This window comes from Henckelia pumila, chromosome 2, assembly GCF_033568475.1.
Source record: "Henckelia pumila isolate YLH828 chromosome 2, ASM3356847v2, whole genome shotgun sequence".
NCBI lineage: Eukaryota > Viridiplantae > Streptophyta > Magnoliopsida > Lamiales > Gesneriaceae > Henckelia > Henckelia pumila.
The window spans coordinates 6970439-6996623 of record NC_133121.1 but is presented as its reverse complement, the minus strand read 5'-3'; the positions used below and the strand labels follow the sequence as shown (position 1 = coordinate 6996623).

At 32.3% G+C, this 26185-nt stretch overlaps 3 protein-coding genes, 1 long non-coding RNA gene and 1 other non-coding gene across 9 annotated transcripts; 3 read left to right on the top strand and 2 right to left on the bottom strand.

Moving 5' to 3' along the window:
• Positions 1-4837: 4837 nt before the first annotated feature.
• Positions 4838-5686, bottom strand: LOC140884757 (uncharacterized). The gene is made up of 2 exons (XR_012150712.1): positions 5377-5686; positions 4838-5227 (listed from the first exon to the last, which is right to left on the bottom strand). It is a non-coding gene; the product is annotated as an uncharacterized lncRNA (long non-coding RNA).
• Positions 5687-11839: 6153 nt separating this feature from the next.
• On the top strand, positions 11840-15923 carry LOC140880035 (adenylate kinase, chloroplastic). 3 transcript variants are annotated; one of them, XM_073284084.1, is made up of 8 exons: positions 11840-11959; positions 13362-13646; positions 13728-13826; positions 14337-14465; positions 14606-14740; positions 14934-15080; positions 15196-15270; positions 15553-15923. In XM_073284084.1, exons 2-8 carry the CDS (start codon positions 13434-13436, stop codon positions 15655-15657), a joined length of 903 nt encoding a protein of 300 aa, XP_073140185.1. In that variant the 5' UTR covers positions 11840-11959; positions 13362-13433; the 3' UTR covers positions 15658-15923. The 3 variants fall into 3 exon arrangements, with proteins under 3 accessions (XP_073140185.1, XP_073140186.1, XP_073140187.1); XM_073284085.1 differs by having other exon boundaries at positions 11889-11959; positions 13291-13646; XM_073284086.1 differs by having other exon boundaries at positions 11955-12096.
• Positions 12053-12145, top strand: LOC140885580 (small nucleolar RNA snoR126). The gene has a single exon (XR_012151023.1). It is a non-coding gene; the product is annotated as a small nucleolar RNA snoR126 (small nucleolar RNA).
• A 42-nt stretch (positions 15924-15965) lies between the features above and the next one.
• Positions 15966-18143, bottom strand: LOC140883002 (uncharacterized). 3 transcript variants are annotated; one of them, XM_073289288.1, is made up of 4 exons: positions 18009-18117; positions 17134-17235; positions 16937-17045; positions 15966-16330 (listed from the first exon to the last, which is right to left on the bottom strand). In XM_073289288.1, the coding sequence occupies exons 3-4, from the start codon at positions 17031-17033 to the stop codon at positions 16122-16124; spliced, it is 306 nt and encodes a 101-aa protein (XP_073145389.1). In that variant the 5' UTR covers positions 17034-17045; positions 17134-17235; positions 18009-18117; the 3' UTR covers positions 15966-16121. The 3 variants fall into 3 exon arrangements, with proteins under 3 accessions (XP_073145389.1, XP_073145388.1, XP_073145387.1); XM_073289287.1 differs by having other exon boundaries at positions 15967-16330; positions 17176-17235; positions 18009-18116; XM_073289286.1 differs by lacking the exon at positions 17134-17235 and having other exon boundaries at positions 15975-16330; positions 18009-18143.
• Positions 18144-23952: 5809 nt separating this feature from the next.
• Positions 23953-24892, top strand: LOC140885458 (short-chain dehydrogenase PC-15-like). Its single transcript, XM_073292432.1, has one exon. It carries the CDS (start codon positions 23953-23955, stop codon positions 24793-24795), a length of 843 nt encoding a protein of 280 aa, XP_073148533.1. The 3' UTR covers positions 24796-24892.
• Positions 24893-26185: the final 1293 nt, after the last annotated feature.

The window sequence follows — 26185 nt, the reverse complement described above, 5'->3', positions numbered from 1 at the left end:
TTTTCTTGATTTTCTTTTCTTTGATACATACATACACTTGCCTGTATCAGTTGAACTCATGCCTTCAACAATTTACAAGTCAGTTTTCCTAATCGAACATGAAACGAGTCTATATTTGCACCATAAAGCATCGTGAGAAGGTAAAGCAAGAAAGAATCAGTCACCCATACAATCTGCCCAGATCCCATCCTCAAGATTCTCTTTCAACATCTACAACATTATAATCTCCAGAAGAGATCGCGGTCGAAGGTATAATATCTCAACAAGCTATGAATCTATTCCGGGACCTTAGCGTCGTGCTGCTTGACCGCAGCTTCTTCTTGAAGCTTCTTTTTCCAGTAGTCGTCGAGAGGAGGCCCAAATATGGCTTTCCCCGACACAACTCCGACCCTGCGAAAATTCATCCATCCCATCAAACCAAGCGTTTCTGTCATAGTCAATACTATCCTTGCAAATATCCCATTCAAACCAACCTTTTCAAATATAGCAAACTCCATCCACCATGAAAGATTAAATTAAAAGTTTGCTCTTTCTAAGTACGACCAAAAGCTTCAATTTTTGGTATTCAAAACCAACTCAAAAGGCAGAATTTCTGGGATATCAATAAATGCCATTGTATCAAAAGTACTTGATGATCGAAATCACGAGTGAAAAGCTAAGTCTTAAATAACATCATAAATTCTCTTTAAATCAAATTTGTGGCCATATCATCTTCCACCCTCAGACCAAAAAATTTCATTTCCCAATTTCGGCTACCAAATAATGCAATCGCTAAAAACCCAGAGCAAAATAGACTCGACCCAATTCATTTAGCTTTCACGAGACATTGTTGGGAAACAAATACCATTAAAAAGTAAAAACAAAGGGATAATCGAGTAACAATCAAACAAGCTTCCGGCTTCTCTCCACACACAACGCAGCAAAAAGTAGTACCCGAAAACAAGAAAACGAAAAGGGAGGTAAAGTCTTACACGACGGCGCCGACGACCATTGGCAGCGACAGAAATCTCCTCCGACCAAACATATTTTGATTCCGAGAGCAATTTTGACGCAAATATTTTACAAAGAGAAGAGGTCGGAGGTGGTGTACTTCTTGGTGGGTATGTTGTTGTTTCCTCTCACATCTTATGATTGGATCTGGATCTTGAATTCTGGGTGGGGGATCAATATTGGGCCAGAGCCCATTTTAGGGCCCATATCAAATTCATTTTCCTTTTTTCACGGAAAATTCAAATTTCTAATTATAACTTACATGTAAAATATTTATCCTTTTTTCTGAAGAATAATATTTATCTACTTCGAAACGTTAAACAAATTTCAGTTTGCCCTATAGAAAGGACGGCTTTGTCAATGCTAGCACATGTGCACTACTCAGGTGCTAGATCTAAGGGTTCATATTTTTTTTCATTTGAGATGATCTCATTTAAAATAATATCATATCAAATGCTAAAAATAATGGACCGTTGGATTTTATTTGGGCACCATCCCAATGAGGTAACATAGACAAGACCAGAAAGGACATCTTTCAAGGTCATCGCATGTAACACCCCTAAATTAGTAATTGATTAGCTGAAATTTAAATTTAATGTTACTATTATTATTCTTCTTAAAAAACTTTAAAAAGGACAATAAATAACTAATTTAAATGAAATGAAATTTTTCCAAACTTGTGATGGATATTAGAAGCCATGAACCCATGAAATATGCTTCCAAATAAATCAAAAATAAATTAAAATACAAATATAACAAATAAATTAATTAATTACATGCATTCTCCTTATTTTAATTTTTTTTCTAATACTTGACACTTGGTGTTTTAAAGCTTGAAAAAGTGCTAGAACACTTGTCATTATTTCCTTTCATTCTCCACCTATAAATAGAGCTCATTCCAAGTAATTTCATCATATCATTTTATCAAAATTTCGTGAGACTAGAGGGAAGAAATTTGGGAGAAGAAATTGAGAGAAAGTGGAGTGCAAAAATAGAGAGAAAGTAGAGAAAAATTATCAAATTTTGTCCAAAAATCCTCAAATTTTCACACAACACTCCTTTCTTACCCAAAAGTTGAGATGTACTAGAGGTGTAACAAGATTCTGATCCAAATCTTCCCAAAAAATTCATTTTCGTGAAAAACAATTTTTGGAAAATTTCCAGAAACTTGTGTCCAAGGTAGTGATTTCTAACTTGTTTTCTAATTCTTCTTGGATGAATTTCACTTCGGTTTGAACACAAAAGTTGTTCAAAATGATTTCTAGTTTCAAAATATGTCGGTCGATTACCAAAATTATCGTCGAAAGTACTGTTTTTATTCGGTCGAAACAAGCTTGATCACCATCTTTGATTTTCAAAATCTGGGCAAAATCGATCGTGAATTTCAACATGAAAGTTGTAGATAATCACAATTTACATTCACCCGCAGAAGCCCACCGTGCGTGAAAACCTGAGAGGCCACGCGCGCCGCCATAGTAGCGCGTGAAATGCGTTTTTTCGATCATTTGTGCATTAATTTTAAGTCATTTTGGAAAGTTTGATGATTTTTGGATTTGTATTTTAATTGTTATGAATTTTTAAAGCTTTAATCAAGACTTTCTGGTACAAGCTTTATCCAAAAACGAGTTTAAAATGTTCCGTCACTCATTTTCGATACAAGTTTTGCCCAAAAATTATGTTTATAGGAATTTACATTGGTTTGGGTTCATCGACTGAATCAGATAGTAAGTATTGAGTTGAGGTTTCCTCCCGTGAGGTTTTTACTACCGGTACTTTCAAGATTATTATTTGGCATTTGGCCTGGAATTTACGGTAAAAGTTTATAAACTATGATTTATTCATATATCGCATCATCTCGTGTTTTTCTCGTTTCATTGATCATAGTGTACTGCATATTTGATCTTTGGACTGTTATTGGTTCCTGACTGATTATCGATCGGATACTGAATGATTGAATGTTTGAATGACTGAATGACTGAATGACTGAATGAATTGAGCTTGGACAATGGTCTATGTACCGGATTGCTAGTCCACTGAACAACATGACTTCGGTCCGGAAATGTGAGTTCACCTTGGCTCGTAAATGATCGATTGTATGGATCCTATTTGAGTACGTGGAGAAAATTGCTACACCGAATGTTGGTGGGAGCCATGTCTTTATCCTACGACATTCACTTCAAAATCCTGAACAGTCACTGCATTTCACTTGACAAAATACTTCATACTGCAGATACGTTATTACTGATACCTGACATCTCATATTGAAATACTGCACTAATATTGTTTGTCTCGTTATAAATGTATAAAGTCAGTTTATTCTCTCACTAAGTTCTTAAAGACTTAACCTCTATTTTTCTTCTATTTATTGTAAATTTCAGATATAGGGTACAAGATTTTGAGTAAGAATGAAAAATATGGAAAGTGAAATATTGGATTAACTATTGTGATGACACAAGTTCTTGTGGATTTATTAGTATTTGATTATTAAATGTGTAAACTTAAAGATTGATTACGCTTTCGCTACTATAAGTCTGAATGTACTGGATTTTACTATGTGACGGGGGCCCACGTCGCACAAGTAAAATAAGTAGATACAACATCTTAGAAATTGTAGCCTGCTTATTGAGTATATAATTGGTAACCTTACATGAATTTTTTTGTATTTTCGAGATTTTTTTTCCCTAAAATTTCAAATCAAGGAAAATTGTAATATTTCATAAGTATATATATTCACCATTTCGCAATTTTGATATCATATGTTGTCAAAATCAGTGTTCTAAAAAGCTTGATTAAGTCTTGCTTAATCTCGCTTAAGCTTGAAGCTTCCTCAAAACGCTTCGTTTGGGCCAAAAACGGTAAAAAGAAAATGGTCAGACATAGTTTGACTATGTCATGTGTCATTAAATACGACAAAAAATTGATTAATAAGACAAAAAATGATCATAAATTAGCGATTTTATAAGTAACTAATTGTTAGCAATGTTAGAAATGTACAATATTGGATGGTGAAGTGTAGCGATGATGTGAATGCAGTACATATTTAGAGATTTTACAGGTAACATTTTAAAGTAGACCAATTTAATTTAGTTTATGTTTGATGACATGCGATATGAAATGAACGATGAAATAAATTGAATATTTACAATCTCACAAAAAATTAATGCATTACACTTGCACTTATTATATTTATTCATTATTTACTCTGTTAATTTGTTTAAGCTGACTAAAATTATAGTTTAAATTAAAAATATTTTTTTACGCTTAAGCTTAAAAATCTTAAAGTTTGACTCTCATGCTTTGACACACTTCACGCTTTTTAGAACTTTGGTCAAAATTGAAGATAGAGCAAAGTCAAACATTAGAATTATAATTCATGAAGTAGACTAGTCCTACTTTTTTCATTTCAGGTCTCTACATATCACAGTACTCTCCCACAATAACGTGTGGACCATCTATATATGAATTTAAATGGATTAACACTGAGAATTGGGAGACTCATGATTCTGACTTTAAATCATCAATTCATTCGAAGTTCTCCATTACATTTCAAGATTCAGCTTTGTCTAAGCATTTACAAAGTTTTCTGTTGTACGTTAATATCACCGGTGTCATGTTGTTAATATTACAGTCTAATAAGTGTATTGCATGAGAGATGGATGAATTCAGAAACTTTTTCGTTTTAGTTTCGATTCAATTTTTCGTACTCGATAATCTGAATTCATGATTCAGAATATAATTCTGTGATCTTGTATACGGTATACCATAATCGTTTTCTTGAATTATGCATGCACGTACGGCAGAGATGCAGTGAAATTATGTAGCACGAAATGCAAATACAAAACATAGATATATAAAATGTTATCTTATATTAATTAATTAGATCAAAGTAAACATCATAAAATAATTTGAGGTCCCTTCAAATTAAGTTTCTACTATATGTTTTCGTACAAAACTAAGAAGACAATAATATTTCATCATGATCATATATAACCCCACCTGTGTGTGCATGTGTATGTATATATATGTACGTATATGTATATATACACAAACACACACACAATCATGAATATGATCATATTCTTCACAAGAGTGTATATATATATATTATATCTTAAGGTTTATGTTTTTGAGTATAGATGTAGTCGAGATGAGCAACCAGGGTTCTTCTCATTAAACATTCATCTTCACCCATTCTTCCTCCGCAATTTTCTTCCACTTGCACTCCCTCTCTTTTAACCTAAATGTTCCAAAAAATATTCTTTCAAAGTTAGAACTAAAACTTTGTTTTTACAGGATATATACCATAATATAAATTTTTATATTGTTCAAAACAAAAAAAAATCATATAAAATATGAATCACAACAAACTTTTTGTTAGAAACGAACCTCGTGTTTGGATTTGGCATCATGGATCAACGGAGTCGGGCGACTAGAGGAGGATAGACCGAAACAGAAGATCAAGAGAACAAGAATGAAAAAGGATATGGATTTTGACATTTTTCTTTTATGAATTAATTATGAGTATTGTTGCAAGGAATGTAGAAATGGTATTTTGTCAATTTATATATGAGTTGATGAATGGTGTGAATCAGAAATTTAGAATAGCAAAAGGGGGGGCTTTGCTTTAATGCTTTAGAGTTGTATTTATCAACTTTGACAAATTCTAGAAATTAATGATCGATAGTGGGAAAAGTAGTATTTGATACCGACCAATATTATTAATTATATATACCTAGCTAGCTCAAATCTTCATCTCTTTGCATATCTCAAATTTTAATTATGATAGCAGTCAATATTGAAATTTTTAGAAATGAATTTTAAATGAAATGATTATATATAAGAAAAAACAATCATCACTCAATATTTTATGGCTTGTGTTGATGGATGATTTTTTTGGAACAAAAAGGTGTAATGGGGTCTCTTATTGATAAAGCAACATTATTATTGAGTTTTTAAAAAAAAAAATATATAATAAAGAAACATTTGACATTTAGAAACAGTTTCATTTTCATCTTTAATTTGTGGGCTCTAAATTCTAATGGAGAAAGATAGCCCATCTTCTTTTCCTTTCCATGACTTTATTTTAATTTCTACTCAAACTTGCTGAAAAACCTAAAATTCGGTTTACGTTTATTCCTTTATATTTCAACTTTTCTTTTCTATATTTCAACACTTCTGATAACATATGATACTTTAAATATTAATTTAAAGGTTAAAACAATTATACATATTGATAGATTACACCTAAAAGTTCAACCGGGTCTGAGCCTAATCAGGAAGGTCCACTCCAAATATTTTTGAGGCCCAAACTTATTTAAATAGTATATGTATTTAATTCAAGTAGGCCCTGAATTTTACAAAAGCTCATAAGAGGCTCAACCCGTGAAACTCTTCGAATATCTATAAATAGCTCAAGTCACCTCATTATTAAAGTACACACATTCTTTAGCACTAAATTGTTCTACTCTCGATTATTATTCCTTGAGTAATAATTGACTTGAGCGTCAGAGTGCCTTCGCCGAGAACCCTCCCGGCTCCTCTGATTTTGTTTTGTGATGTAGGAACAACCCACCGAAGATCTCTACCAGAAACATACAAGGATTCGTTAATACTGTATAAACCACTTTTTTACAGAAAAAAGGACAAATATATCCACGTTTATATGATAAATAATAAGAGAACAAAAAATGTATATTGAATAAAAAATGGCTTGGTTGTTACTCAAACTCGGTTCTTGCTGAAATTAAATTTTTACTCGTTTGCTCCAAAGCTCGTGAGCCAGCTTATAATAAGCTTTTACAACAATTAATTAATTTTTGTTCATGGATAAGTATATAAGTTATAATCTATCATGCTGATTTTATTAATAAGACTATAATAGTTAGATAACAATCTAATCCAATTTACTTTTGCATATATAGTTGTTTTTTTCATAAAAAAAGTGATCCAATTTTCTTCCCAATTAGGTTTAGATAAATCCTCTACCTCTACATGTATCATTTTCATTTTTTTTTAAAAAAAAAATCTCAATTCATTACTTTATATATATCCTCATCACAATAAATAAAATCAAATATGCATTCAAGACTATCCATATCTGCAGATTGTCGGGTAGCTAGGCGTGTGAATCGCGTTAGTTACGCGTTAAATGAATCTTAATCGCTTGAGCTTCCAAGGGAGAGATCTAGTTGGAAACCAAAAAAATAAGAATGATTAATTAAATTTGAATATTTATTTATTCCCATTTTGTTGACCTTTCCGAGTTGTCATTAATCAGATAAGATGGTCAAAGATTTTGCAAACAAGTTAATATTAAATGAACATGTAGTCAGATTTATTTTCTTTTTTTTTAAATAAAACTATTTAACCTGTTTTGTATTTTATTTATTATTTATTTAGGTGGTGTGCTTGCGTGTGTATAACGTATGATATATATATGTACTGTATAGATAAAGATATATTTGTATGTAGATAAGATGTTAAAGTATATTCAAATAAAAAAATAGTCATAATAACTATAAATATTATGACTATCCTACTTCCTATCACAAAAAATCATAATAATAACTATATACACGTTTGATAATGTTATCACAGCGACGTAAAATTGTGAATTATTGAGACATCGTTTTTAATCTTCGATTATCATGATTAGATTTTAAACTTGAGATCTCGTCCAAAATATGATATTTCGATGATAGATAAGCTATAACTCATGTTTCATAATTGTGAACGGTTTAATTACACCAAGCTTGATACTTTATATCGTTGTGGTCATGTGGTGTATCCATAAATAATTTGTAATGAAATGCATTACGACATAGAGGCCCTTAATAGGAACACCTCACGTGCATAACAAATTAATAATTGAACAAGAAATCAATCCAACGCGAAATCGAATGTGGCTAATGACACAAGAATGTGATGTGGGGTTCTGGATTTCAAGGAATATTTTGCCTTTTGGTAGAAAAGATGGTGGGTTTATTCTATGTATGTATGTATATCATTGTTTCTTTCAATATATAGCTCGAGCTTTTACAATAATTGGAGTAAAACTCATTGTATCTATATCTTTTGATTTATTACATATCTATTATACATCTTTTTTTCATCTCATTTCACATACCAAAACAATTTAAGTTACACTTGAGAATCACATATATGCTCCACATACATTTTTTTTAAAAAAACTCAAAATACAAACTTTCATATCTTTATTTTAGTTAAATAATCGCATTATACATGTATTTTTGTCGTGAGTGCAATAATTGTCCTTGATAAGTAAAGAGATTTGAGTTGCAACATTACCATCAGCTATAGTTTTTTGGTAAAACGGCTAACGTTCGATCCTATAACTTTCATTTTAAAAATCCCTTATATAAAATATATATATATTTTTGACGGTTTATATAAAATATATTTAAAGTCATAGAAACATAAACTAAAATCGTCCATGAACAAAATTATGCTACTAAATAAATCACTTGGGCCGAATATTGCGTGAGGCCCATTTCCAATTGGAACATAAAATCGGCCCATCGGCGTCCATTTCATCTGAGTTCATGAAGCCCAACAACAGCCCAGTATCTGCAACCTAACACCGTCAACTATTTCAGTCAAATGTATTCTTCCAATCTCATCGGGCTGGTTAAAAAAAAGGGACTTTCTTAGGTATTATTTAAAAAATAAGGATCTTGACTTTTTTTTTTAAGAAAAAAGGAGTTGACTACCCACCCGTACACTTTTTTCAAAACAAATGAATAAACCAAAAAAAATTTTGAGTCGACTAACCAAGACATCAAAGTTGGTCGACCCAAACTTGAAAAAATGCTTGGTTGACCCAAGCATTCATTGTGCTTGGGTCGACCAAGCACAATCATATGCTTGGGTCAACCCAAGAATTTAAATGCTTGGATTGACCCAAGCATATATGTTCTTGGTCGACCCAAGCACAATAATATGTTTGGGTCAACCCAAGAATTTAAATGCTTGGGTCGACCATAAACCTTGGGTTTATGGTCAACCCAAGCAAATACTTGGGTCAACCCAAGCATGGGTTGACCCAATCATATTTTATGGTCGACCCAAGCAAATATTTGGGTCAACCCAAGCATGGGTTGACCCAAGCATAATCATATGTTTGGGTCAACCCAAAAATTTAAATGCTTGGGTCGACCATAAACCTTGGGTTTATGGTCAACCCAAGCAAATACTTGGGTCAACCCAAGTATGGGTTGACCCAATCATATTTTATGGTCGACCCAAGCAAATATTTGGGTCAACCCAAGCATGGGTTGACCCAAGCATATGCTTGGGTCGACCATAAACCTTATATGTTTGGGTCAACCCAAGGTTTATGGTCGACCCAAGCATATGTTTGGGTCAACCCATGCTTGGGTTGACCCAAGTATTTGCTTGGGTCGACCATAAACCCAAGCATATGCTTGGTCGACCCAAGTCAAGTTAGTTGGATTGACCAAGCTTGTGCTCCGTAAAAATGGGTCGACCCAAGATTGTGCTGGGTCGACCAGACACAATTGATACTTGGGTTGACCCAAGTTTGGGTTTTGTGAAATTAGCAGATTCATATGTTAATACATGTATAATTATATAACATATTTGTGATATTAGTGGATTCATATGTTAAAATATTTACGAACATACTTGTTAAATTACTGGATTCATATGTTAAAACATATATCATTGTAGAACATAATCGTGAAATTAACGGATTCTTGTGTTAAAACATATATCATTACAGAATATATTTGTGAAATTAGCGGATTCATGTGTTAAAACACGTACGGTTATATCACATACTTGTCAAATTAGCGGATTCATATGTTAAAATATGTACGATTATATAATATAGTTGTGAAATAATTGGATTCACATATTATGTATCATTATAGAACATACTTGTGATATTAGCAGATTCATATGTTAAAACATGTACGATTATATAACATATTTGTGAAATTAACGGATTCATATGTTAAAATATATACGATTCTATGTCAACATACTTGTGACATTAGCGGTTTCATATGTTAAAATATGTACGATTTTAGAACATATTTGTGAAATTAGTGAATTGTATATGTTAAAACATGTACGATTATGGAACATACTTGTGGATTGTTGAAATATGTACAATTATCAATGAACATCGGACAAAATGTTGTAATTATGAGTCAAATTTATTTAATTATTGGTCAAACTTATATAATTATGTTACAATATGTATAATCATATAACATAATCGCGAAATCAGTCAATTAATATTTTACATGTATAATCATATAACATAATCGCGAAATCAGTCAATTAATATGCTACAATGTTTATAATCATACAACATAATTTTGAAAAATAATGGATATATATGTTATACTAACTAATGTTATAGTTTGTGAAATAAATGGATTCATATATTAAATCATGTATGATTATATAACTTTTGACATTAGCGGATTCATATGTTAAAAATTGTTAAAAATACAGATAAATATGTTATAAAGAAAAATGTATTATTGAATTGATAAATGTGTTATAAAATGTGGATACTAATGTTATAATTTGCACGATTATATATCAAACCTTAAATTCATAAATTTGAAAGAAACTAAATATCAAAACAATGTCCAGTAATTATCAAGCATATTACAAGCTAAAAAATATATAAACTCAGTTACAAGTCTATCATATGTTAAAATATATACTTGTCAAATTAGCGGATTCATATGTTAAATTAGCGGATTAATGTGTTAAAATACTTACGATTATATCACATACTTGTCAAATTAGCGGATTCATATGTTAATACATGTACGATTATATAATATAGTTGTGAAATAATTGGATTCATATATTTAAAAATGTATCATTATAGAACATACTTATGATATTAGCAGATTATATGTTAAAACATGTACGATTATATAACATATTTGTGAAATTAACGGATTCATATGTTAAAATATATACGATTCTAGGTCAACATATGCTACAACTTAAATTGTAAGTCACCCAAGTGTAGGTTATCATATGTTAAAACATGTACGATTATCGGTCAACATTAGTGGATAAAAACATGCATGTGAAATTTGCGGTTTCATACGTTAATATGTACGAATATAAAACATACTCGTGAAATTAGTAGATAAATTGTTAAAAAATGTACAATTGTCAATAAACATTAAACAAAATTGTGTAATTACATGTCAAAATTATGTAATTATCGGTCAAACTTGTGAAATTAATGAATTCATATGTTAAAATGTGTACGATTATTGAACAAACTTGTGAAATTAGTGGATCAAATGTTGCAACATATACGATTATATGTAAAAATTATGTAAATTTTGATCAAAATTATGTAAAATTAGCAACGAAAAAATTATTTAACTGTCTAATTTTTTTTACAAACATAAATGTTAAAAATACAAATAAATGAGTTACAAACAAAAATGTATTATGGAATTGATAATCAGCATATTCTCTTATGTATCGCATCCTGAATTTAATAAAACATGATTTTTTTGCGGCACACAATGCTTCTTTCCGCAGCGCGCAAAGTTTTCCACAGCGTGCAGCGCGCTGCGAAAACATCTTTCCGCAGCACAAGTTGGATCGACGCAAGCATGAGCAATCTTGGGTCGAGCCCAAGCAAGTCGACCCAAGATTGCTCTGGGTCGACCCAAGATCTTACTTGGGTCGACCCAAACATTAAGAAAATTTGGTTTTTAAAATTTATTAATTTTTTTTTATTTTTTATTAAGTAAACAGAAGGACATACACGTAAATTACATGTCCAATCCTTTTTTCTAAATTGGATAGATTTCGCTCCCTTTTACCTAAATATCCCAATCTCATCTTCAGCGATGCCACCGCGCCGCTCGCAGAGGCAGCAAGAATAAATCCACCTCTTCTTCTTGGATATCTCAAGTCTATGTATATTCCCCCGTTGGTATGTGATTCATTTTCATATTCTGGAGTCCAAAGAGTGCGTCTTGCTGATGATTTTGGTACAGTTAATTTTGTTTTTGGTCGAGTTCTTGTGAGGCGATGAAGATAGAAATCGTTTCTCGATGCTGATTATCAATGGTATTCGACCTTTCATTTCTGATGACCCATTTATGCGTGTCTGAGCCTCGTTCGATAATCCTATTTTCTTATATATTTAAGTATATATATGTATGTATGTATAGTACACGTATCTGTGTGTCTCTATGCATAGCTAATGATTTTATTTTAATTACATTTTGCACGACGCGTGCTTGAGATAATTATGCAATGCTTTAAGCAGCCTTTCATAGTGGGAAAACCATTTATGGACACACGCATTCGGGAACTAGTAATAATTTTGTACAGAAAGGATAGTGCCACACCAGTTTACTTCTTAGCAAAAACCTTTGAGAGTGGTCCATTTGTATTTTTGTAGCATGTTTCTTGATCCTTTGCTGTCCTAGATCAGCCTATATCTGTATAAAGTGGGACGACTTTTTTCGGGCTTCTATTTACAAGGCATCCCAAGTAAAATGACTGTAAATTGCAACAGGATCTGCTTACTTAAATGTGGATGCAATAAAGAACTTGTTTACTATCCCCATCATAGCTTCTCCAACCTTTGAAGTATCAAAAGGGAAACTGTAAATATGTAGGAAGTAAAACTTTAGTGGCAACCACATGGCAACCTTAAGTCGAAAAGAAAGGAAGAGGGGGTGCAAAGCCAAAATGCCCACAAAAAATCTCATCATGAAAAGGATCAATATTTAACCGAATTGTCAATAATCAGGGCTAGATTCTAAAGTTAATATTCAATTATTAGGGCGGATATTTTTGCCATCTATTCACTACGTCGGTGATCTTGCAATCTAAATTGTCTTAGGAACACAATACGAACACATGAATCACGAATCTGCTAGTATACTTGTCTCAGAACCCATAAATTCAAGAAATTCAATCCCAGCATACAATTGCAAAAATGGCCAACCCAGAATTCTTGCCACTATAGTAATATCCATTCCATATATCAATTCCCTCGATGAATAATGTGTCTAAGAAATGTCTCAAATTTCAATAAATTTGTTGTGACAATTAGAAGTGACATGGATAGATGATATTGGAGTAATTGAAATGAGTTATCTCAATAGAGAACAGACTTTTGAAATGGCGAGGAAGTGAAGAAGGCCGAAACTTCATTCTATAGTTGTGTTTGTCCAGCACAAAAAAAGGTCTTTAAAATAAATTTGTTCTGTGTGTGCTACTCTCCACAGTTAATATATTTTTTATACTTAGTCCTTGGATCCCATAAACTTGCGCCACCAAACAAGACCTAACTCAATTTCTTTGATTCCTGTTGCTAAAAGCACTGGGAATAGTAAACAAATTCAATTCAAGAAGCGGTGGTGACTGCGGGAGACGAAGATCAACAAACAAAAATGGATTTGTGCAGTTCATATTCTGTCAACTTCACAGCCGCAGCATCACCACCCTGCACTCGAAACAAGCCCTCGATGTCCTCCCATAATCAGATTCTCAACACTTCAGGATTTCCATTGTCTAAATCTTGGCTTCCCTGTTTATCCGTCAAATTTAACCAAAGATTTTCACGAACCCGTTTCAGAAAGTCAAAAGCTACTCCATGTATGCTGGTAAACATTTATATTTTCCTAATTTTTTTTATACTTGAAATAAGTTGTTGTAAAGTTTTGGTGGATCGATTTACTCGACAGGTTGTTGCATCAGGAGAAAAAGGAGAGTCTTTGAGAGTGATGATATCAGGAGCTCCAGCTTCCGGTAAAGGAACACAATGCGAGCTTATTACTGAAAAGGTGCATGTTTTTCCTTGTGTTTTATTTATTTTTAATTGGCATTTAACTATGTAATAGCATTTGAACATAATTGTCAGTGAATTGAACCAATTTTTTTCCCTTTCTCCGTGTCTATTTTTTAATGCTTATTCATTGATTTAATATGGGCTATGGATTAGTTTAAGGTCTTTCCCCTTTGTCATTCACTCATTTGGCTTTGTAATACTTTCAAGTCTTTAGTCTTTTTTTGTTTCCCTCGGACTAATTGTCAGGTTTGTTGTTGGATGCTTAGCACATTGGCTAGTTTAAAGAGCATAAATTGATTGATATGTATTTCGAATTTTTATCATTCAATTATTTTTATCGTGATCATGGCATTCACTGGTTAGCTTGTGTTTCATCGGTACTTACATAACTTCTGAAGAATCATGTTGTACATGTTCATCTTATTTCCTGCTTGGTCTGTATTTCGTCCTTACTAGCATATCTTCTAATGTATCCTGTTGTACTTGTTCATTGTTCTCCTTGCAGTATGATTTGGTTCATATAGCCGCAGGAGATCTTTTAAGGGCTGAAATCGCTGCAGGGTCGAAAAACGGGAAGCTAGCAAAGGAATACATGGAGAAAGGGCAGCTCGTACCTAATGAAATCGTTGTGATGGTAGGTAGATTTATGTATTCTTACGTATCGATCGTCCTTTTAAATATTACCCAGAATTTAAAAATTGTCGAGGGAAAACTTCACAAGAAATAGCATCATCTCGGTTCTATAAACAATGCCACCATTTCTGTTTGTCACAGATGGTCAAGAACCGATTATCACAACAAGATTCTCAGGAGAAAGGTTGGCTACTGGATGGATATCCAAGGAGTGCATCTCAGGCGAATGCTCTCAAGGGTTTTGGGTTTGATCCTGATATCTTCATTCTTCTTGAAGTGAGGTTTTGATTTTGCTCTTGCCATTTAACGATTACACCCGATTCAATAGCTAAGATGTGAAAACTTAAGTTACACATTCCGTGCTTTTATACCTCACTTAAAGTAGTTAGTAGTGGCTTTGGTGGTTATGAAGTGATACCGTTTTTTTAGTTTTTTATTGTATGTTCCCTTTGCAATACTGTGTTGACAGGTCCCTGAAGACATCCTTGTGGAGAGAGTTGTTGGGCGCAGACTAGATCCTGTTACAGGAAAAATATACCATCTAAAATATTCTCCTCCGGAAACCGAAGAAATTGCTGCAAGACTCACTCAACGTTTTGATGACACTGAAGAAAAGGCATTCTTCAATTTTTAGTCTTACTGCTTTGTTCTTTTTACCTTTCACTCATCCATGAATTTCTTTGAAGCAGTAGTAGTAGTGTGCATGTATATTCATCCTCTTTTCTTTTCAGGTCAAACTGCGTTTGGTCACTCATAACACGAATGTGGAAGATGTGCTTTCAATATACGGGGACGTAACCTTTAGGGTATGTAGTATACCTTTCATCATGCAATTTCTTCCAACTGAAATGTGCACATATTCTCATTCCTACCTAAAAATAACAAGGAAAAACTATAAAATGACGGAAATCATGTGTAGCATGACTGAAAAAGGGTATCGTGCTCTTCTTTTTACAAAGCTACTAGTCATTCACTTGAGTATATGGAATTTGAGATTGGAGCAATATTTTTTGAACGAAATATCTAGAGTGCCCACAGTGAGCCCTTCAAGTTTATGCCCAATAATTTTGCTGTTCTCCCGGTTGTAGGTCGATGGAAGTCTCCCTAAACATGAGGTATTTTCACAAATCGACAGTGCCTTGGCAAAGCTACTTGAGCAAAAGCTGGCTCCATCAGGGTCGGTGGCAACGTGATATAGAAAATGAAGAACATGACACACCCTTCGTTGTCAAGAATGTGCAAATTGTATTCTACATTGATGCAGAAGCTCTGTATTTGTTTTTACTCTGCTTCTGTTTTTCCTTTTTCCTTTTTCCTTTTTCCTTTTTCCTTTTTCCAGTACCCTTGAATAGAAGATTGTTTGTATAATATATTTTTTAAAAACTAAGGGTGGAGGAATTATACGACTTGGGTGTGAGTATAACGTGGCGGATCTTTCAAATAAAGAAGTGATTCTGTACCTCTACACAAGTCAATGGTGATAAAATAAATGGCGTGGATAAGTTCATTACAAATTTACATATGCATAAAATTATGCAGAATAATAGAAAGAGATGATTATGTAAAACACCTAAATTTCAGAAACAGTGGCCAAAAATGTGGAAATAAATATGCAAAACAAGCACGAAAAATTTATCCAAGCTTGAGTAAGAATTGGCTATTCCTGCTTTGTGCGGTCAGCTTCGTTTCGCCTGGACTTATTCATGCTGTCCTTGGCATCTGCGAGGAATTTAGGATCTGGTTCATGTTTGTCTGAAGGTTCTTTCATCGCCAAGTAAATGTATAATCCTATAACAGCATTGACAGAAATTACTGCAAGTATTCCACTCCACAATGTCATGGACTCGGGTGACAACTGAGTACTACCTGTTTTTACAGTACATGTCAGAAAATCAAATACAGCCTTGTAATATATGATTTTTCACATTCTCATATTCGAAATGCTCTTGGATTTCAAGTAGTAGCAAAAATGTGCACCAGACAGAGAACAAGGGGAAGGGAGGCTGATCACAGTTGTAGGAAGCACAGCCACCATACACGAAAGAAGTTTTGCGATATGAAATATTGACATCAGTAAGATGTTTAACCATTCAGAATCCTATTTCAACATTGCGTGGTTAGATATTTTTGTTTACGGATTTTAAATTAATTACAATATGCATGACATGTACGCAACATACTTACATAATGCTTTACAAACGCGCATTCTGTTTGCTTCATAACTAGTAGTAATAATAATAATTTACAAAAAGGATAGTCCCATTCACACACCAATTTACTTTTTAACAACCACCTTCGAAAGATAACCATTTATAGCATGTTTCCTGATTGCTATCCTAGATAAGTCTATATCCATATAAAATCGTGGTTCCATTGGCAATACATCCAAGTTAAGCAGGAGGTTGCAGGAGTAAACATGAACACTAACCAAAAGCTACCATTTCATAACTATAAATAAAAGTGAAAGCTTACCAGGCAATAACTTGTGATTGTATCCATATAGAATTGCAACAGGAGCTGCCCACATTAACATGGATGTAATAAAGAACTTGTTTACAACCCCAATCATAGCTTCTCCAACCTATGAAGAATCAAAAGCGAAACTATAAATATATAGTAAATAAGAATTCAGAGATATCAATAAGGACGGAGGGGGAGAAAACAACGACCAATTCAGCGACAACAATACAAGAAGCAATCTTTCAGCTTACAAGCAGAAAGGAACCCGCGGATTGCTTGTGATTATTCGCTATCACAGGGAATCTTTCAATCTAAATTGCCATACAAACAGAACACAAACACATGAATATTTAGTCCGCAGAACCCATAATTTCAAAAAATCCAATGCCAATTTTGAACAAAGATTACTACGTCCTCGTTTCCATTATAAAAAAATAAGCATATCGAGGTACCTAAGTCACAAATGTACCACTCTAAACCTCGAGTGATACTACATCCAGATCGTTTTAACCAATTCAATTATATGTCGAACAATCCCCTCCCCCTTGCGAAACAGTCCAATGTTTTCATTCATTACGAAACTACATACGTTTGATACTTTGGGTTAACCTTAGTTCCTCAGACACAAAGAAAGAGTAAACACCCTATTTTCTCAAGTGAATAATTTCATTCCAACTTATTCCACCATAAAAACGTTTCACTTTATCACAACATAAATTCTCAAGCCCAAGTAATATCAGCATGGTTGTTTCCCAACCACATTGTCACACTTTGTTGCCAACTCGTTCTCAAGCACTCATTTCCATTTATTTAAACAAGTGTGCTCAAACTCTTTCTTTTTACCAGTTGAAGGAAAATTTATTTCAGATTATACCGGTACGGCAATACTTGGTGTTTTTCAACAATACATAACATAAGCTCAATTTATTCAACCAAATCCTTCTATTCCAAGTAAACCAGATTGAATCCCAGAAACAGAGTGAAAACAACTAAAAATTCAAAATCTATTCAAATACGATCAGATCAGTTCTAGCGGCTAGCTTGAATCTGTGACAGAAAATAAAGCAAACAACTTGAATCACACCTGAAATCCAAACAATATCTTGCCGTGTATGCTTCGGAGAAACAGCAAGCACCACCTCTTCAAATTCTACCAACGCAACGTCATTTGGTGACGCTTTTTCCTTCTCGCTTCTTTTTTCTTTTTTGGCCCTTTTGCAATGCTTTTTTGTTTCTTTGAAACTATATTTCTGGGCTTTGGACTGGGCTTCTGTATTTTGTGCTGTTTTTGTAGTGGGCCACTATCAAAGATGAAAATGAAATTGTTTTTAAAATGTCAAAGTTTATTCCCATTTCCCAGATATTATTAATAACAATGCATGTTATCAACGCAAGCCAGAAACTGAACCATTCGTGAATGATGCTTGTTTTCTTAAGATTCATATATTTCATTTAAAAATAATAATAAATCTATTCATATTGCTAGATTAGATAGACACGGTTTGGTGCGAATGATGAGATTTAATATTATTTTATTTCACTTTTATCTCAAGTTTTAGTACAATAAAATTGATTTGAAAAAGAGCTATATCGTTCTTATCATTCACATACCGTTTGATACACTTGTTTAAGGTGGGTTGAGACACGAGTTTTTGTTCATCTCATGTTTATCTCATTTTTTCAGTCATATTTCATCAATTGATCGTGATTACACTATATATTATGAGTTGTATTAGACATCTCTCTCCACACATGTGATGAACATATAATAAATATGATATGTGAATGAAATTTTACCATTATACTTTTTCGACATTTATGGTTGATTGAAAGTGCAGGGGTATTTAAGATATTATAATTATAAAATATTAAACACAATAAACACACAAGTTAATTAATTAATATATGAGAAATTACTTATTCTAGCTCATATTAATAGTGTTTTTTTTTTTAAAATAGCCTTCTTTATTAAAGATTATAGTCTTTTATAGTTTAATAATCCTAAAATACCCTTTCTTTATTCATTTACATCATCTTAATAAAAAATTACAACTTAGAGAAATAAGAATCATTTTCCAAAATAAGAATAACGTGATATTAACACATATAAATAAATTGTTCGAGAGTTGGTTTCAACAAAAAAAACACACATATAAATAATTTTATTAATAATGAGAATTAATTAAAATAATTATATTAATTATAAACATAGAAATTATGTCGATAATTTTAATAATGGTAATAAGTATAATAACTGAAGATAATAAATGACTTGATATTAATAATATTAATATTAATATTAATCATAAAAAGAATAATAAAAATTAAATATATAATGTGAAGAATAACAGGGAATAATAATGAATAAGCTAATAAAATTATTGCTGACAATAATAATGTTAATAACAATAAATGAAGATTAATGTATTTATATTTTAATTTTTTTGCTAATTTGTATTTATGGATAAGATAATAACAACTATTACTATTAATTCATACTAAAAATTATAATTTTATAAAAGTTATATTATTAATATAAATTAAATAAATAAATATTTGAATTTAAAAACAAATGCAAAAAATTAAAATACAAGTACGTGCAATAAAACAATTATCTATTAAAATATAGTTGTTCGATAATTAAATTATCATATTAGCTTAATTTATTATGTTTTTGTGCTAATGTAAAAATGGACTATATAAGTCACTAAAAGGATATATTTGGAAGTTAAGGCTAATTTTAAAAATTTATTTGCATTAAGGTCAAATTTGATTATACGTATTTGTAGAAGGCTATTTTGAAAAATCCCTCATGATTCAATGATAAATATAAAGCTTTTGGTTTTTATATTTCTTGTCCTTTGATTTAGCATTTTTTTTTTTCCATTTTTACATGTCTGTTTCTTACATGTATGATGTATCGAACTATGCTTTTATTTTTCGTAAATCGTAATTAATAATTTCGTGACCATTTTCAACCTCTTTTTCCACGGTTATCGTTAAAACTAAACGGTATGTTGGGAATCACAAATCGTTTGACAATGGTACTAAAATATTACTTTTTTATGCTAAAAATATCGATTTCTTTTATGTAAAAAAGAATGTAGGGGATGTAATTATAAATTATCTCCTTAAAATATAATGAAGTAATAATTTGAACATTGACCCGATCTGATAAAAAAAAGTCGGTCATTGGTTGAATCGATTAATTGGTTGAACCGCCGGATCAATTTTTATTACATGCAAAACTTATTTATCATATGAGAAAATATACATGGTAATTATAGCTCGTTCAATGTTTTCTTATTTCACAATAAAAAAATTTGTCAACATAATTTAACATATTAAATTTGATCTAAACATGGATTCTAGAATCGAAGAGTTACTTACACCGAAAATTATATAGAGAAATTTTAATTGTGCTTTGGACACGTTAAATAAGAAGCAGTCATAATTTCTAAATTATAACTCCTCAAATTATTTAATAACGATTGTCTGAATATAATATAATATAAAAAATAAAATATCTAAAATATAATGATACTCAATTGTCACAAATGAAATCTTGAATTCTGCACGCACCGCCAAGATGCAATGAAGCTACTAAAAGTACAAATGCAAATACCAAAACACTGATAAAACGATAAAAAAACACAACAAAATATTAATTAATATAGTTCCTTATAATTTATTTTATTACATACTTTCATACAAAACTAAGAAAATATTTCTCATCATCATCCCATGTGTTTTTTTAAAAAAATGATTTTAAGGTTTGTGCTTCTGCATATATATAGTCGAGGTGAGCAGCTAGGGTTCTTCTCATCAAGCTTTCATCTTCACCGATTCCTCAATTTTCTTCCGCTTGGGCTCCCTCTCTTTTAACCTAAACTTTAGAAAAATATTCTTCAAAAGTTAGAACAAGAACTTTGTTTTTGCAGGAAATATATAACTTTTAATTAAAACTCAACTATATACGTTGAATTAATTTTGATGATTAATTATGTAAGAAAATATGACACATAATTAAACGAGATATCTACGATGATGGAAGCGGTGACGACCAATGCCGCCATCCTTGACAACTGTCATATGGCGTCTCACATTCAAAAAATTGAGACACGCAACGCACCCTTATTTTGAATCTCGTGCTCCCGAACACTCATTGATGGTATGAAAATTTGCCTATAAATACCGAGGCTCTTGAGGTCCCTAAACACACAACTCATAACAACACAAATACACCATCTACGAGAGAGTTGGAGTGTTTAAAAGACTTCAATTGGAGAGGAAAGCAGCACACTTACAAATTATATGGCTGAAGGTAACGCTCAATCTTGCTTCCGCATATTGTTTATCATGTTCATATATTTGTATAAACATGATTATTGAGAAAAACTCTAACAAATTATACATATCCTCAGAAAGTATAGAGCAAAAAATTCATATAAATATAATCAATCACAATAGATTCATGTTCCTAACAAACCTCGTGATCGGATTTGTTGGCATCACGAATCGACGGATCGGTGGGACGACTAGACCAAGATAGAACAAAGCAGAAGAGAAGAACAATAATGAAAAAGGATACGGATTTAGACATTTTTCTTCTACAAATATCTTGGCTCGATTTATGGAAATAAAATTTATTAATGTTAATTAAGATATGGTGAGGAAATATAGAAATGCTATCAATTTATATAGGGAGACTAAGTGAGAGGGATATGAATATGATGATGAAAAAAATGTGCTAGCTCTTGTGACTAAAAATAGCTAAAGGGAAAAAAAAATTAAAATAAAATGGCAAACGATGGATGGAAAAAAATAAATGCTGCATACATAAATTTTGACAAATTCGCGAAATTAAATGATGGTGGAAAAAGTAGTATTTGATATTGACCGTTAGAATCCATAAGATATACACGGCTCGACTTGTGAGATAGATAAAATGATGAATAATAAGATAATAAAATGAGATATTATTTGAGATATTGTTTGATGTTACCTATGAAATAGGTAACATACAAGTTTGATATAATAGTAATAAAATGGGGATGAATGTATTTTAGGATTATTAAACTATAAAAGACTATATTTTATAATCTTTAATAAAGAAGGCTATTTTTAAAAAAACACTATTAATATGAGCTAGAATAAGTAATTTCTCTTGAATCATTGTCCATGTAGAATGCCCAATTTATATTGATAACACCAGATTATTCTTGAAAATTGCCTTTATTAATTGGATAATCCTTTAATCCCTTCAACTTTGCACATCCTATTAATTAACATGCAATCTAATCAATCCCATAATCTATCTAATCTAATATCTAATCTAATACATATTAAATCTAAGGCTTCATTTGGGAGATGTGATTTGAAAAGAAAAGACGGGAAAAAAAATAAAATTTAAAAAAGTTGATTGTTTGGGAGTTTTTTAAAGAAAGAAAAAGAAAGAAAAGGAAAGGAAAATTTATTCCATCTCAACCAAAAAATTTTACTTCCAAAAGTGGACGGAAATGGGAGTAAACACAAACAAAAAAAATTATTTTAAATAAATTTAACTCATTTCCTTTCTTTTTCTTTCTTCAACTCTCAAACAAAGAAATACATCATTTTTATTTTCTCTCTTTCACTCACCTTCTTTTCTTTTCTTTTCTTTTCTCTTCTCTTCTCTTCTTTTCCCTTTCAACTTTCAAACTAAGCCCTAAGGGGGAGTTGAATTGTGTAGTGTCCGTTTTGTCATTGTGTCAATATTAATTAAAGATTATTAAATAATAATAATTATTAATTATTAAAGATTAAAGAGAGTACGAGTTGAATTGTTTTTCTCTTAATTTATTGTTGTGTTAGATAATTATTGTGTCAACATAAGTATCTGATTTTCACTTAATTAAAAAACTAAATGTTACCAAATAGTTTATCACGTGCTTCGTTTACTAGTATATGCAAGATCATATGAGTAGGGATGTCAATAGGGCGGGTATGGATCGGGTTTGGCCGAACCCGAGACCCACCCCATTAACAAAACATGGACCCATTATCCGCCCCACCTCATATCTGAAATGGGGCAGGTTGGAACCGTTAGACCCATGAGACCCACAAATTTATTAAAATTAAAAACAAATCTGACTGTATGAGGTAGTCGAAAGGAAAAATAAAACCTTAAAATTGATATTTCGGGTATTATATGCAAAATAAAACATTAAATTACTTATCGATTAAAATTGAATATGAAACTTGTATCATAACAATGGATGTAGGTGGTGGTCGGAGGTTAGAAAATCACCGGAGGATAGACAAATGTCGAAGGGTAGGTAGACAGTGACCAGCTATAGTCTGTGTTTAATTAAATTATTTAGGAATTAGATTAAAATTTGAAAGTAAAAGAGATGATTACGGCTAGAAAAAATAATTGAGCAATAAAAACCTATAATTTTTTATATGTATGTATTATATGGGACGAGTCTCGGGCGGGTCTTATAAAACCCATTACCCGCCCCATACCCTCTTGGGTCTAAAAAGATGGACCCGAGACCTGTCCCAAGACCCATTTAGTGGACCCAAACCCTCCCCACATGGGGCAGGTCCACCCGGACCCATTGACATCCCTACATCTGAGTTTTCAAATCCTTCATTCTAATTTTCAATCCATTTTTGAGCAGTTTTTTTTTTTTATAAAGGTTAACTTGATCTATTTCATTAGTATGTGCCGCTCTTTTTGTCCTTTCACGTAAAGGTTAACTTGATCCAAGCAAAATGTAATCCGGCTAAGCAAGAATAATCGCAGAATATTCTTACTACTAAGCCCAAATGACAAAGACACCATACGCATATGACACAATTTAGTGATGCCCATTTAGGGTTAAAATATTAATTCAATTTGATTTTCAATATAATTTTTAAACTTACATTACAGGTTTCACCTTTAAATTATCGCACGTACTTCTTGATCATGCCCCTTTAATAATTTAGAAACTATATATATATCCCAAGAATGACAAGAAAAATAATTGTCATACGCCAGAATGAGTGACACAAAGGTTGCCTTGGTCACCGGTTGCGCCGTCGGCGGCATCGGCTATGAATATTGCAAGGCACTCGCCGAGCATAATTGTCATGTAATTGCATCCGACATCCCCCAAAAAATGCACCATCTCTTAGACTTGCGATCCGAAAACATCGAGACCATAGGCCTCGACGTCTCGTCCGATGAAAGCGTCGCGAAAGCGATTGATCATGTGATTTCACGGCACGGGAAGCTGGATATCCTAGTCAACAATGCCGGGATCGGGAGCGTAGGCCCTCTAGCCGAACTCCCACTAGACTTTATCAAAAGAGCATATGAAATAAACGCATTAGGAGCGTTGCGTCTCGTTCAACACGTGGTTCCGCACATGGTTACACGACGTCGTGGAATCATAGTCAATGTAGGAAGTGTGGTAGGGAAAGTTCCAACCCCTTGGGCAGGGTCCTATTGTGCTAGCAAAGCATATATTCATGCTGTCTCTCATGCTTTGCGAGTCGAGCTCAAGCCATTTAATATCGATGTAGTACTCGTGCTCCCCGGGGCCGTAAAATCGAATTTTGGAGGTAGTAGCTATGATGGTTTGAGAGATCAAGAGTGGAAGATTTATAACATTTTCAAGGATGATATAGAGGAGAGGGCCAAGGCGTCTCAAGGGGGGAAATCGACGGACGCGACCGTTTTCGCTCGGCACGTAGTAAGTAAGGTCTTGGGTTCGAGTCCGCCAAAGGAAATCGTTCATGGTCATATGACAGGGTTGTTTAATTTTCTTTCGTGGTCTCCTCTTTGGGTGAGGGATTTATTCTTCACTCGTCGGTTTAAGTTGCACAAGAAGGTGTTCTAAAGTTTGTTGTACATATATCGGATAGTGCTTTTGGATCTGATTTGCTCTAGACCCGAAATAAATATTTTTTTTTAATTTTTGAGCCCAAAAGACAAAAATAAATTAAAGTATCAACGATTAAACTAAGAACATCATAAAAACTACAAGGGCTAACATGAGAATTGACCGCCCAACCAAGTAAACAAACAACCATATTCGCTTGTATCCGCACAAACTGAACTTTGTAAGTTCATTCTCTTGAAAGAAATGAACAAATATTCTGCAATGATTGTTCCAAACTTGCTACGATCCGTCCGAGTTGTATGTACCACATCAACCATCAGCTTAGAATCCGTCTCAAATATGACTTGTTTTCCGGTCATAAAATTTGATTTGTATGAAAGTTTTATTTTGTAAATTATTTAATTCCCCCTAGAAAAACATGATTGGATTAATATAAAAGGATAGAGGCTAAGGGGCTGGGCTGAAGGCTTACCATAAAGAAGGAAACATTACAAGGGTGTTAGGCCCAATTCATGGAGTCAATTGTGGCCAGCCGAGCCTGCCTCATTTTATCTTCTTTTTTTTTTTTTTTTTTCAATATAGTAAACGAGGGCATTTGCCTAGTGCCTACATAAAATCTTGAAACATTTTGTTACCGTACCAAGCAAGTGTTTGCAAAATATTATGTTTTTGTATAAGTGATTAAATTTATATATTATAAAAAAGTTAAGAAAAATCAAAATTCGGTACTGTTTGGAAACAAATTTGAAAATCTAAAAATTAAATTTGGGTAGTGTTTGATAAATAAGTGATTAGATTGATTTTAACATTGATCTTTTTATTAGAATCACTTTTGGTAACACATAATTTGGGTTTAAGAAACATACAAAAGTAATTTTTTTAATACAAACTCTAATAATCACTTTTTTAAGTGATTACAAACACTTCCTAATTGTTATTTGTAGTAGAAAAAATTAAAAAATATATTTTACTCACCGAAAATCTAATGTAAAACCTCATCGAAATCCAATCGTGTAATGTGACATGTAGCATGTGTAATAAGACGAGTTCTTGAGTCTGCAGAGTTTGAAATGTAACAAAGCTTAGCCATTATTGTCATTGAGTGGGGAGTTTGTGCATGTGCAACCCTATGACACACCATAATAACAGTCACTTCATAAAGCAAGGAAAAAGCAGACAAGCTGTTCATAACTAAAATATCTACGAAACAAATTTCTTCAGATATTTTTAAAAATTATATTTTATATTATCTATGTTCTCTTGTTATAGATTGTTGTTTATTTATCTTGCAAATCTGGATTTTTTTATATCAATTCATAACCACCACAAACATATATGATTTGAGCATGTATATATATATATATGTGTGTGCATGTACAAAGCTCTT

What these genes read in the sequence shown, in the direction of transcription:
- LOC140883002 (XM_073289286.1), bottom strand. Translation starts at nt 17,033, where the DNA reads ATGATTGGGGTTGTAAACAAGTTCTTTATTACATCCATGTTAATGTGG. An exon ending in CAATCACAAGTTATTGCCTG is followed by an intron (nt 16,331 to 16,936) that starts GTAAGCTTTCAC and finishes CTGTAAAAACAG; the next exon opens with GTAGTACTCAGTTGTCACCC.
- LOC140885458 (XM_073292432.1), top strand. Translation starts at nt 23,953, where the DNA reads ATGAGTGACACAAAGGTTGCCTTGGTCACCGGTTGCGCCGTCGGCGGC.
- LOC140880035 (XM_073284084.1), top strand. Translation starts at nt 13,434, where the DNA reads ATGGATTTGTGCAGTTCATATTCTGTCAACTTCACAGCCGCAGCATCA. An exon ending in GCGAGCTTATTACTGAAAAG is followed by an intron (nt 13,827 to 14,336) that starts GTGCATGTTTTT and finishes TTCTCCTTGCAG; the next exon opens with TATGATTTGGTTCATATAGC. An exon ending in CTAATGAAATCGTTGTGATG is followed by an intron (nt 14,466 to 14,605) that starts GTAGGTAGATTT and finishes TGTTTGTCACAG; the next exon opens with ATGGTCAAGAACCGATTATC.